We start from the raw sequence: 14661 nt of genomic DNA, 5'->3' as shown, positions 1-14661 counted from the left end.
CAGGAAGCTTACAGTCTGTACAGAAATGTAAGGAAGAAACCAAACAGAAGTTATGTCAGCTTCCCATTTTTCCATTATTTTAGCTGCTTTCTGACAGAAGGAGCCTTTTTCGTTCTCATTGGAAAATATACAGAAAGCTCCCATGAATTGATAAAAAGAATACGGAGTATTCAAAGAACAGAACCATAGAATGGTTTGGGTTGGAAGGGACCTTTAAAGATCATCTAGTCCAACCTCCCCGACGTGGACAGGGACACCTTTCACTGAACCAGGTTACTCAAAGCCCCATCCAACCTGACTTTGAACACTTCCAGGGATGGGGCATCCACAACATCTCTGGGCAACCTGTTCCAGTGTCTCAACACCCTCATTGTAAAAGCTTTCTGTTATAGCCAACCTAAATCTACCCTCTTTCACTTTAAAACTACTGTTGCCCCGTGTCCTGTCACTACAGGCCCTGGTAAAAAGTCTCTCCACGTCTTTCTTATGAGCTCCCTTTGTGTATCAAAAGACCACAATGAGGTGTCCCCAGAGTCTTCTCTTCTCCAGGCTGAAGAACAATAGTAGTCCCTGTGTATGCATGTGTATACTTTATGTAACTTAACAGAAGTTAATACTTGAAAATGACTTCTCTAAAAATAGTAAATGAACATAAGAATACTTTCAGGAGTTGAACTCTTCAGAGACAGTTTATGGTTTCAGTTGTTCCACAATCCACTTTTTCTATCCTGACAAGAATCAGCCATTTTGGATACTTTCCATTCTAAAAGCAGAATAATTATTGAATATTTTAAATGAAACCACAGCATGGGTATAGTCTGAGGTACGTATATGAATTCCGTCACAAATATAGGGAGCATATTTCCATCACACATAGAAACTACAGACCTTTGTCAGAGTACTACTCTGCAAAAGATGAAGAATAAAAACCACCCCAGGCTACAGTCTCTTTCCTACCTCCAACATGTGGTGGTGAGAAATCTTATTGTTCAGGAAGTGATGAAGTCATTAACTGAAAGTCCCAAATGCACATATCCAGCAACAGCAAGAAAAGAAACAAAAAGCATCTCACATGTTATTTTGCAACAAGATTTATAATTTGTTTCAGTGAAAGGATATCTTGCAGGACTGTCCTTCAGGGCGTTGAGGAACCCTGTTTGTTGAGAACCTGTAGAAATAGAACCCAAAATTACCAGCTGAGTAAGAAAGTGGACTACAGGCTGTTTTCACCATAGTTAACACAATTAATATTTGAAGATCAACTGAATAATCACAGAACAGATTTACTAACATGAATCTGAGAATATGTTGCTCAGCAGCAACATCAGAAAAAAACCCTAGGGTAAGTTATCAGGTCTAACATCTGCAGGATATTTTCTCAGTCGTACCAAATTGATGCATGCATACTTTCCCATGAACAAGGTTTCTGATTATCCCTGTCCTTTTCAGACCTAGTATGGAAACAAAAAATTATAAGCCACTTTTTCACTTTGAAATATTATTTTTCAAAGCAACTTTTTGACTTGGAAAAGTTATTCTATACACACAGATTCTCAACTTTCCCTCCTTTTTTCTCTAGACTATAATCCTGCTCCTACTGCACCTGTACAGAAGGTTTTGCTAATTGGTGCTTGCTGCCTGTGGGCAAATAAGACAATATCTACTAGCTGAAAAGAGCTCAAGAGCAGCATGATCCAATGAACTGGAGATGCAGAAGCATCCACTGGGGTTCTACAGCCATGAGATATTAATCAAAAAGGATAATTTGACAATTTGCGGATTGCAACAAGTTAATTAGTTTGTAGAAACTGACTCAATGTCACATAGCTACAGGCACACAGTTTGGTTTGTATTTTACTTTATAATGGAAACAATTTCAATGCATCAGGTCGAAAGCCTTTGCCACAGCAAAAATTTTCCCCTTAGCTAAATTCATCTGAAGATTTGCATGAAGAAAGAAGAATCTTGTCTTTAAAACAAAACAGAAATACATATGTGTGTGTATACACATATATACATTCTCTAAATCTGCCTGATCAATTTTACTGTTTGCCATTAAAAAAAGGGAAAGGTACTTACCTTTTATTTCTGAGCCTTTTCAGACTCTCACAACTGGTTCTTAGCCTCAAGGCACAAGACTAATGAAACTTCCCCTCCCTTCTTACTATTTTTAGGATCCTTAATGGCAATGGCAGCAGGTAGGTGCGATCTCTATTCCCTACTGCTGGTCACACTTTTCCAAGCAGTTCCCAAATACATCAGAAGGGGAAGGTTCCTCACTGTAACAAACAGTTGAAATACTGATGCCTCAGACAGAGCTGAGTAGCTGTGAAGACAGGCATTACTACTGAAAACGTGTTAAGCTTGGGGAGATGGAAGAAAAACTTGCAAGACAGTATCTTTAAATTATCTGATTTACAAATTCATTTTATCATCTTTGATAATATTATGTGCGCATGTTATTAATCCCGGAAAGGGCAAATTTCCAATGAATGCCTCAGAAGCCCACGGAAAACAAAAAGTTAAGATATATCTCATATCTCATCACCACTTAGGCCCACCAAAAATTATAAAAATGCTAGCTTACAAGATGTATTAAAAATCATATAAATTTCAAAAATTTGTCTAAATCAAGGGACGTTTCAAAACAAAACAGGTTTCCTATGTAATCAACAAGGCCAGAGACGGAACTACCCTAACAAGACAAACCAAAAAGGAACTTTTTTAAATTATCTTTTTATTTTTTTAACGTTAATGCCTACGAGTTGCTATAAATATCCCTCCGTCCCCTCCTAAGTGAATACTGTTAGAAATCATACAGTCTAACATAGGGTATCTAGAATAAAGTGTTGCTGAAGGTAATCCTGCTAGGACTGTCTTTGGAAAAGCTAAGAACAGGATTTGACTGAGTCAGCAGGACTTCCTCTAGAATCAAGACTTTTGCCAGGACTTATGGAAACACATAGGAATGATTTTGAAACACTGCAGGAAGATCATAATCCCAGGTCTAAAAACGGAGACTTTATTTAGACACACCAACACAAAGCAGTCTATGCCAAGGGCAAAGGTTCAGATTAAGTAACTGAGAATCCTGCTTACTGTTACCATCAGCTGAAGAACTGCAGGGCTGCAAAGCAGAACAAAAGTGGTTGAGCGGTAACTATGAGCAAGGTAGATATGAAGACGTCTATAAGCATGGTAGGCACAGACAGTGGAGTGATTGATATGATAAAAACACCTTATTTGTAAAGATCTCTTTTTTTGAATGCAGTCAAGATTAGAGTAGATAAATTTGAAAGCTGGGCTTCAAGCTCAAATGTAGCAAATAACATTGAGGAACTAATCACAATTCATACCTGCTCCCATTGCCTTTGAGGACCAATCAATCTTCAGAACTAAGGAGGTTTTTTCCTGTCTCATCCGAGGTACATAAACCTCATTATCAAGAATATTTTACAGCTGATACACTTGGACAATTCAACATTTAACATTTACTACGCATTATCTGTAACACCTACACAATGCTAAAGTGCTGCTCAGCCACACAGAGGCACAATTCATTTCTCTGATCTTTGGCTAATTCATACTTAGAATTAGATATGGACACTGTGAAGTTAAAATCCACTGGATAAGTCTACTTGACATACAGAACACGAAATACTGGCATAATATTGGTAATTCATATGCTGAAAACTAAAGAAAAAAGCACTGTAGTCTTTGTGAAATAAAGGTAGTCTAGCTTCAAAAGTAGCTTTACATTGTCAGACTGGTAACATTTTCATCTACTGAATTCTAACAAACCAAGATGACAGAAAAAAGTCCATGCCCAAATAAATGTCAAGGATTTACGTATTAATGGAAAGTGTTCTCTTTCCAATAATTACTTTTCCCTTTTAAAACAATATGTACATCTTTTCTTTCCTCTTTCAACTGGTATCAGAAATGCTGTATCTGTCAGTGAGAACAACTTGTCGATCCAGAATCACTCAAAATTAAGTGCCCCTAGTTCTAGCCTGTGTGCTACATTTCTGAGCTATAGGAGAGCCGCTCAGTGCTTTTATCCTTCTTTTGTGAAGCACAAATAAGAGCAGGAGTTCTGCTTTTTAAAATACACATTTTCCATGCACAGTGTAAGCAATTTAGGAAATTGAGCACAATCTGGCATATTTTTCAGTAAAACAGTCTCTAAATCTTGCCCTTGTCAAGTTAGCTTTATAAATGTGTTATAAACTGACATTATTAATTTTATCAAGTTTCCATTGTAATACAGAATCCAAAGAAATAAAAAGATCACATTTCCAAAATTATTCCAGAAATACCATTCGAGGCAACACCCTATGTAATTAGTGAAAAGATAGAACACTCTTAAGCTTCCTAGTGATAGGGGGTTAAAAAAACCCCACAACATACAAAAGGTCTTTAAAGACAAAGTCATTTAACCTACCACCATAAATTAAAACATCATCATCATATAGGAGCTAACAAAATTTGTTAGGTGTGTGGAAAAAACAAAAGCCAGTACTCAAAAGAGTCTTGAAAATACCCTCCTGTAACCCAATCCAGAATACAAATAAAAAACAAACTCATGACTATTCAGTTTCCTATAGCTTATCTGATTCACTCCATTATGAACTGGTTGTTCTCAGAATGCCTATGCAAATGAAAGTAACTTGTGTTCAAAATAGGGTAGAGAAAGATGTAAAACTAAACAGCAAACAACAGAAAGTGTAAAATAGCTCCAATCTATTTCCTAGTAATTGGCTTGTTTGTTTAGATGGCAAGTGAGCCATGCTTACAGTTAAAAAAGCACACAGAAGTTCTTTGGGAAAATGATCCTATCTGTATATTTAGACATACAGACTGTGTGCTGCTTTTCCAATAAATCAGCCATAAAAGGACAAAAATTTAAGAAAATTAACACTGTATTAAGATAAAGCCAGCACTAGATCAATGACTACCATGACCAGGGTCTGCTAGAAACCAGAATGGGACTTGCTGGGGATTGTGAAGCTTCAGAGAAAAGGCAAATAAATAAATAAATAAATAAACCCTGAATGATCAAAAGATTAACTTAAAAATAAAAAACTCAAGCAAATGGCTACATACGTAATCTCATTTCACCAGCATACTTACGAAGGATGACGTGGGTGATAACGAATGCAAATATAAAGACTGTCAGAAAGGACAGAGATAAAATAAACATATAAAAAAATCTGTAGTTTCTTTTCCCCACACAGTTGCCTACCCAGGGACAGTGGTGATCAAACCGTTCTGAAATGAGAGGCAGAAGAAAAAAAAATGGAAAACAATTAATAAAATGCTGTTTATTTGAAAAAAGCTCTCTGAATACTATATTAAAACTCTTCTACTCAAAACTGGAGTTTTGGATGTTGTTTTATTTGTATCTGTCATGATCATACCTCTGACTTATGTCTACTATCATCTCATCCACCCGTTATGGTATATGAAATATTGACACACTCCCTCTTCCTTTTACTGCTTCACTCAAAATATTCTCCAATAAAGACCACCTATTTTTCCACTTAGAGTTGACACTGCCATACAAAAACATTAAAAATAACAAAATCACTCACATAAACCATTTTTCAAATATTGAAATTCAGACAGTCTTGTAAAATTTGCTTATACTTCTTCTGATTTTGGGGTTGTTGTTTTGTTTGGTTTGTTTTTAATGGTACAAAAATTGATAGAAGTCATCTGAATGCTGTTACCTTTAGCACTATAGGCTCCCTCTTCTTTTTACTAAACCAAACTCTTTCCTTTTATTTCCCTGAGAGATGAACTCATTCATGAGACAGGAAAAAGCCAGGGTGGGTCAGAAATGAGCATCCCCAACACGGAGGGAAATGCCCCAGCGCTGGAAAGCAGCTGAGGGAACAGTTCTCTCTGCTTCTCCCCAGGCAGCCTGGACCCCCCCGCACCATCCCAGTATGCCAGGTAACGTAAACAGAGCGATTGTCAGGAAACAAACCAGTGTTTCCTAACTTTGCTTTGGAGATATTACTCTGACAGAATTTTAAATTTTTTAATCAAATCCAAGATCATAACAGAAGACAGATGCTCTCATGCTGCCCCTCTCTCTCTCTCTCTCTGATCCTTGTCCAAATCCTGTTTTGTTTTCTGTGACTTTTATGCCTCCATTGACGTACGATATCAAACTATTTGTAGTTCCACAGGAAAGGCGAGCTATAAATTTGAAGTCCTTAAATCCTATGTTAAAAAGGCACATTTGCCCAAGCACACCAGATTATTTCAGCTACAGCTTTATGTTAAAGACCTACATTAAGGTTTTCCTTGAAGGATGTACTTAGTATTATCTTCATTTAAAAAAAAAAAAAAGTCAGAACAACATGCACAACAGATTTCTGAGTTCACCAGACTTTCAGGGGTTTTTTAAATGGTTTTGCGTGACAGCTGTTTGGACCACATGTTTCTGCCATAAATCTGTTTCAAATTCCAATGGGGCTATTCAAGGTGAAGATACTAAACTTTCTTAGGATAGGGCTTCAGAAATACTTTGATTTAATGAGTACTGCTAAGAATATCAAGAACTAAACACTGGTATCTAAAAGGGTAGGCGATACTACTTTTATTCAGTGCCATACAGTTGTATTCCCAAAATAAGTTGACAATGCATTTGAACAGTGCTTATTTTTACATTTGTGCTTCAGAATGAGTCCTTATGTTCTGATAAACACTTTACTTCATTTAATGGGTACGTGAGCAAATAATAACACAAAGAAAAATACAGCTACAGAGCCTTTTAAAGAACATAATACTAGGGTACTTTGGTACCCTAGTGCTTCTAGCCATGAAAAAATATTTTTATATATGCAGACATTTATTTGATAGATTCAGATAAATGCAGACAAACATAAAACCACACACGTACACACCCCCTCCCCCATCTATAAATATGCACACGTATATATTCCTTACTAAAGGCTGACTTGATGTTTTTAACCTACTTGTCACTGTTCTCCAATTTCTGTCTTCAAACTTTTTTGGTAAACCAAAAGGCTGTGCTTTCTCAATAAATAGCTTCACAATGATTGGTAAGGTATGTAACTACCTAAGATGTTTGTAAAGCAGAAATGGACAGAAAAGGCTGGATATCAAAAAAAACACTGCTATAGTGGTAAATCTGAACCAACTCTAATGAAAAAGGAGAAGTATTGAAGGGTTTACGTGAGTGTTATGAATGAACAAGCTAGGCCTCATTTTCCTCAGTCATAAAGTAGAAAGGGATGTGACATTTATGCTATATGCCACAAAACAGTATATTAAAAAGCAAGGGATTATTCTACTCAGCAGGGCACAAACATGTAAATGTAAGTTAAAGATAACAGCCTTACAGTTTGTGGGCTGCTCTGCTTAGATGCTAATGTCAGAGAAAACAGCCAACTCTGGCAAAATGAACAGACATGTATTAAGCACTAACTTCTAATGCTGTTAAGCAATACGAACACTCTTAAAACTAGAGCTCATTCTTCTTCCTTACAAGACAACATGGCTTAATAAGTATTAAGGAATAAATAACACAATATCATAAGGTTCACCTCTGGCACTCCAGATGTCTGGAAAAGGAAGCTCTGCCTGACATCTCTACTTGGCTTGGACAATGTTGGCAGCAAAATTAAGATTTACCTTCACCGAGAAGTGAAAAACTACTGATGTAGAGAAAAATTGGGAATTCCGGCCCTCATAAACTTAAAATGTAGAGCAAATATAAATACAACTGATTGTTATGAAGAACAACATCCTCTTTAGAGACGATGACTGCAGTTCCAGTTTAAATTTATAGGGTATAGTTAATGTGCTTCTGTATTTGATCATACATTTGTGACAAGGTTAATGTAAAAATATTTGAAGCAAATGAAAAGAATCAAAACATTGGTAATACAAACTCTTGTTAATAAAAAGTGTATTAGAATTCTTAATGAGGGAGGAAGAAAGCTGCAAGGGCAGAGAAGTTTGCCTATGTAAGCTTCCCAGGGATATGAAAGTTTGTGATAGATCATCCTCCTGCACTCAATTTTAAGCAAAAGCAGCAGCAAGGTATTTGCCTTCAGGAGGTAGTATGATGTTACAGCCATACCGACCTAATAGAGAACAACTGCGAAAACAGGTGGCCCAGCTTCTCCCCTTTTAGCAGTCCTGTGAATAAACTCTTGCCTGTGTGTTTGTGGCCTTAGGCCTTTGTTTGTCCTTAGGCCAAGCCTGGCTTTCATTTTACCCTGTGGGGAGCTGGTTGACAGCACCAGACTATGGTTAATTTTCTGTTGCCCGGCTCCCCAGACCAACTCATCCCAGTATCAGATGAGCTCCAAAGCTGGCCCAAGTGAAGCAGTGAGAACACGCTGCCAGAGAAAGGGTGAAATGACCCTTTCAGAAGCAGTTACGTTTTAACTCAGCTTAGCTGTAACACCAACCTTACTACAGGTTAACACCTCTCGGGACTGCATGAAAAATCCAGTTTTGATTAATTTTTCAGGGTCTGAGAACAAAAGCTGAAGCAAACAAAAAAGACCGAGAAAATGTGCCGACAGTTTCTAAGGTGACATATCAATGAAAGATGAGCTGGGTAAACGGAGACCAAAAATGCTGTTGTAAAGACCACAGAAAACCAGAGGGTAAACCTCAAGACCAGTCAGTAAACCTGCAACCGTGAATTAATTTTACTAGTCTTTCCCAAGTGATTAGCAACTTCAAATTTGGATAACAACTTCTGAGGACAGTCAGCACCCCCATAACCAAATCCAAAGGGCAAGGCTTCACAAGACAACCAAGCCAATCTAAAATCTTAGTAGCAATGAAAGAGATGGTCACATGCTGCCTTTCCTGCCACTTCATCCCGCTTCCTTCTTTCATTGTCTAAGCTGCTGCTGAGTCAGGTCAGTTCCCTGAACTGGCAGGAAAGAAAAAATGGAATTATTTTGTTCATTGCTTAGTGAGAAAAACTGACTTACCAATGGCTGTCTGTTACTAAGGGCTGTGTGAACAGGCACAAAGGAGAGAATCACGCAAGTGGGGAAAAACAGGATGAGGTTCAGATACTGCCTCTTTGGAAGCAGAAAGCTGTCAAGCATGACTCAGTGGTCTCATTAACACTCACTTAATAATATATGCTAACTGGATGACAGAACAACATACAAGTTACATCATACTTTATACATTTCTCTCAGTTTTTACCTTCCTCGAAACATTTATATTTGAAAACTTGCTTAAGAAACATCAGCTGCTGGAGATTTCAGATGAAAACAAAACGAAGAACATTTCCCATTTTAATTAGCAATGGTCTTTCCTTCAGAAACCACACCGAAGCATGCTCCTTACTGCTCAGAATCAAAGAGCCAAATCTCTACTTTTCCACAGCACAGCATGTAGACTCTTTAAATCCTTAAATGTTCAGCTTCCATTTTTCAATCACTACACTCCAGGAAATCATGTACAAAATGACCTTAATGCCTTCCTTCCTCTTTCAAAACATTTAATAAAAGCTTTATAATTTACAAGGAACAAAAAACCCCATTTTTACATGGAACATTTGTAGGCCAGCTTGGCCCTTCAGTCTGCAGCTTTTCTCATCTCTTTGCACTGTGATGTCAGAAACATTTATTATTATTTATGAACTGCTTCCTTTTTTCCTTTGTTTGACTGGGTCACTGCACGCCAACGTACATTTTCTAAAGCTTAATGTGAAGATAGGTCTCAGAAAGACAAAAAAATATACAGGTGCAAAAATATCTAGGTCACATAACTAGCAGATTCCAATGAGCACAAGCTAGAATTCACTTGCTCATTCTTCCTTCCCATTCAAGTAAACTGTTGCAGGGCAAAGATACAAACCTAAAGCATTCACCAGATGTTACCACCTTTATTTAACACAGGCACACATGTATCCCAGGACTGGGGAGAGTCAACAGCCCGCTATTCAAACCTTGCGCCAGTCAAAAAAACCCCAAAACAACACATTACAACTCAACCAACTGGGCCAGCATTACTCAAAATTACTTTTGACAGCAGCACTACAACATAGGACTACAAGGTCCATTGTCCTGGACCCACACTGGACAATTATGTAGAGAACCCAACACATCTGCACATATTTGTAATGATGACAATTACAGCTTTCTGTAGGACTATGATGTCATGATATGATCACATCTATTCAGGCTTTTTGACTTGATATTTTGTATGACAAATGGTACTTTCAGAATTTGGTTGCTTTTGGAATGTTTAGGAAAACAAATGAGGTTTTTAAAAGTCCACATAAGGAATGCTTCTTATTATAAAAAGCATTTATTTTCTTCTCATCTACTGAGAGTCATGTACATATGCACAAAAGCCAATATAACCATGGCATTAAATCCTTTACAGTCGGTTCAGAATGTTTGATAATTTAACATAATTAATAAAAAAATTCTTGTATCTGATATTCATAGCGTATTAAAAAACCCTATCCTTAGCTCAGATGTTCCGTTCCACTAACTTAAGTCATCACTCCTAAGAAAATTTTTTATTTAATAATACTTAAAAAAACACTGCTGGGACTTGCCATCAGTTGGCAACAGCAATCAAATATATGGATCAATTTAACTTACACAACATTCACCTGTGTGTCAGTCATTCCTCTGACAATGCCTTTGTTGTCACTTTCGTGGAATGAAATCGGAGTAGAAATTTATATGAAAAAAATGGTGAATAACAAAAGACGGATTACAAGTTACTTTTATATGCATGCTGATGTTATTTTAGAACATCTGTTATGGACAATGCACAATGGATCCTTTAAATCACCAAGCTTCAGTACTTTTGTACCCTGATTCCAAATCAAAACACCCCAAGAAAACCAAATGGCACAGAATGAGCTTTCTACCCTCAAGTTTACATTTAGGAAACACTCACCAAAGGTTTAGTCCAGGTTACATTCTGGACACTACACTAATCTCTACAAAGTGACGCAAACCGAAACAGCAATGTAACATTGGGAAAGACGGGCCTCTATTAACAAAATACATTAATAATGCGCATGGATATCTCCAACAAAAAGTCAATGAGAAACACAAACACAAGGGCTACTCAACAAATATTTTACTCTTGCGATCCTCTAAATACTGTCCCAGACAGCTAAGATAATTGGGTGGGGATTTTTTTATAGAAAATCAGTAACAACTTCAATAGTGGCAGACTAATGTTATTCACAAAAAGAAAATAAACATGCTTAATTTTGTTAATAAAAATAGCAATTGATTTATTAGAAAACATCCAGCCATTGCCCTAGGATAGCTCATAGTAATTAAACTATATCATCACATAGCTCACTTTGCTGCTACTTCCAATAATAAATGTGGAGTAATTAACAACAAATCCCTTTGCACACACACTAATGGTGACATTTTCAAAGGCAGCAGCAGCAGTTTAGAATGACTGCTCTTTGATAGGTATGAAGAGCGCACAGCAAAGGCCCTCTATGCTTAACAGTCTCTCCTTACATACCTATTCTTGTCAATACCTTCATGTGCTGGGAACCAAACAAGTGCCAGACACACACAAAACCGTGGAGGAAGAGTGTTAAAAATCCCACCTTGTCCCTAGGGGAAACGTGGTATCGCTACCAGGTATCAGCATCCACAGAGTTCATGGATTTGTTCCTCTCTTTTCTACATGAAAGCACCTTTTTTACACGCTTCTACTGCTGCCTTGTATCTGCCCTTGAATTCCTCAACCATCATTCAAATTGTTATTGCACCTAATGTAAATATTTGTTTATTTTCATAAGTTCCTAATTTTTTTTTGTATTTTTTTCCTGGTAATTTATCTCTTTATTTTTTCCCCTCTTACACCTGAGGTTTGCAACATAATTTACACAGTTGGGTATTATGGTCATATCTGCTTTTTTTTTTGTATGCAGATCAACACATAAGCTGCAACCTCTCTCTGAAGTAACCTATAATACTATTATCTTTTTTTAAAAAAGACTTTCTGCCATATTTCCCAAAGCTTTGTCTTAGACTTAAAAACTTTTTGACACATAGGCCATGCTCCCTGAATTTCTGAAGTGCATCTAGTACATAGATGTCACAGTCATAAACAAATAACATATCACTGCTGTAAGTGCTGGTGTGTACTCCATTCGGCAGCTTCTTGGGTGCCCCAAAAAGGTAGCACAAACAAAAAGAGACAAAGCCATTTCTCACACGTAAAAACAAAAAAAACCCCAAACACACAAGAAAAAAAAAAAAAGGACATAGCACCAACTTTGTAGTTTTCTTTGTAGTTTTAACTGTTCAGCTAAAGAGTCACCTCAAGAGACCTGGAGCTAAGGCTTAACAGGTTCAAAAATCAGGCCCCAAAACAAAGTGAAAATTGTACTTTCTTCATTGTAGGAAATGTAAGGAAAGAAACAGGCAAAGATCATGAAAAGGAACTGAAAGCAAGAAGGGAGATAACAAGGTGAAGACTACTACAGAATGGAATTAAAAACAAGCAAAATTAGGTCCTGTCATCAATTAAATACACGCTGATTATAAAGGACCACAAAGTCCTGGGAAAATTACTCAGTAATTTTCACAGTATCAGTGTTATAAAAACCCAATTGCTACAATGCCACCTCTCAGCCTGTTTTTGAAGAAATTTGTGTTCTCCAGGCTGGAAGATGGTGGTACCTGGAGTAACTACAGGGAAGAGCTTGTCCCTGAAAACACTGGTAATTCTCACACTTTGTCTTATGTTGTGTGTGTTATATGTTATGTGTGTTTTAATAATTAATTCCCCATTTTAAGAAAATTCACAGCACTGGTGCCTAATCTGGGAAACTACTTTTAAAAACAATTATTTTATTCCAGTTCTGCTGTTTGGCATACTGCTGGGTACATAACATACTGTATTTTCAAAACAATAAATTAAATTGATGTATTTTGGTGAAAACCAAAACAAAAAGACGCTGCCTACAATTGCCTGGGATAAGTGCTTTACAGAAGCAATAATTTAACCAGAAAGGGCGTGTCTAATGGCTTCTAATATAGCATATTTTCTGTCAAAATTTCTGTCAAAATCTTGACAGTTGGTCTCATGTTTAGGATCTATAGAAAAGCAATCAGACTTACAAGTGAGAGGAATCCTGTCTCCTACAGAAAAGAGAAGCATCGATAGAAAACGCCAGTACGGTACGTGCGCCTGCAGCACTACTGTAATCCTGGTTCCTCATCTCAAAGAGTTTACATTAGGTACAAAGAAGGCCAACTAGGATCCATCAAGAGTTACTGAATAGAAAGGGATAACCCCCCCGGGTCCAAGAAAGGCCTACACTGAAAACTTCTGAGAGCAAGAGAATATTCATCAGGAAGCATCCCCGCACGCTTGCCCTCCTCTCCTGTTCTTCCCCAGGGATCCACTCTGGCCATGCTGGCAAATGGGCTACCGCACGAACCAAAACTTTGGTCTAACTTCGTATGCCATTCTCATGATCACCCATCATCTCTGAAAAAAATCAAACTAAATGCCTCAAAGTTAAGTTCTGACATCCAATTTCAAAAATTTGAGCTTTGAATCCTCTGTGGAAAAGAAATCATGTGTTGAAAGAAACACAGTGGAACCAGAGAAGAGAAGCTATCCTTATCCATCAGTCACACACAAATTTAGGATATACAGATTTTGAAACACATAGGAATGCCGCATTCTCTTAGATTAATATAAATGGTGGATCTCTTCTTTCACCATACTAGATTTTGGCCTAGCTTCACTTAATAAGCAAAACTGTGGCATGTGAACGCAAGGAAGGCTTTAGACATTTAGATTATTGGACTAAAATGATTTACTGCTTGCTAATCATTATTTGCTGTCTCTCATTATTCATTTGGTAATATATTTAAATAAATTGTTTGGAAATAGCTGCTTCTTTTTCAGCTTCTATTATAGAAATCAAATTAAACAAGACAAAAATATTTTTTTAAAATAAAACATAAAAAAAAGGAAATTACACAGTTCATGTTGGAATGACCAAAAATACATAAATAAAAAAGGTCATTTTGTCATTTCAGAAGCAAATCCAACTACTGGCTTCTTACTAGCATGACACAGTGCAATCAAAACCTCTTGTCAAAACCCCGCAATAACCAGATCAGAATCTGTGCCTGCTGTGGATGTTCTTTTTTTTTTAAGTCTGTATCTCTTGTGCTTATGTGTACATTATTTTAAATTCATTTATAATTTTTAAGTAACATAATAGTACACATAAAACCCTTGAGGGGCTAACTTCCAACTGCCATTCACAAAGGCAGTTAAAGAAAGCAAGTTAGGAAAACATCCAAGACATTTGCCTCAGGGAACACTTACTCAACCAAATTTTTGAAGGTATTACATCCAGATTTTTCTGGATACTACTATGAAAATATTGTAAAGCTAAAGGAGTTGAAGCATTACTATGGGTAGAACTGTTTGAGGTTTTTTTTTTTAAAGCTATTTCTTCATATTTTTATCTAAATATACTACATAGCCATTTATTAAAAAAAATAGTGATGAAAATCAGAAACAAGATCAAGTAACAGATATGCTTACTAGACAACTAGAAAGTTAGGATTAATTCAAAACGGGGGAAAAACCAACAATGAATAATTTTTTGTATGTACTTACATATTT

The 14661-nt window shown here is 36.8% G+C and overlaps 1 protein-coding gene across 5 annotated transcripts in view; it reads right to left on the bottom strand.

The window, feature by feature from the left end:
• The window catches only part of ZDHHC14 (zinc finger DHHC-type palmitoyltransferase 14), a 114499-nt gene that overhangs the window by 21096 nt on the left and 78742 nt on the right, over positions 1 to 14661 (bottom strand). For 4 of the 5 annotated variants that reach the window (XM_063329387.1, XM_063329385.1, XM_063329388.1 and 1 more), the window contains exons 4-5: positions 5134 to 5271; positions 1120 to 1168 (exon numbers count right to left, since the gene is read on the bottom strand). In XM_063329387.1, the coding sequence (XP_063185457.1) occupies positions 1120 to 1168; positions 5134 to 5271 (187 nt within the window). The remainder of the gene's footprint in view (positions 1 to 1119; positions 1169 to 5133; positions 5272 to 14661) is intronic. The other variant, XM_063329389.1, reaches the window with a different exon arrangement.

Source organism: Chroicocephalus ridibundus, chromosome 3 (assembly GCF_963924245.1).
Source record: "Chroicocephalus ridibundus chromosome 3, bChrRid1.1, whole genome shotgun sequence".
Taxonomy (NCBI): domain Eukaryota; kingdom Metazoa; phylum Chordata; class Aves; order Charadriiformes; family Laridae; genus Chroicocephalus; species Chroicocephalus ridibundus.
The sequence above is the reverse complement of the archived record's forward strand: the minus strand, read 5'-3'. Positions and strand labels throughout refer to the sequence as shown.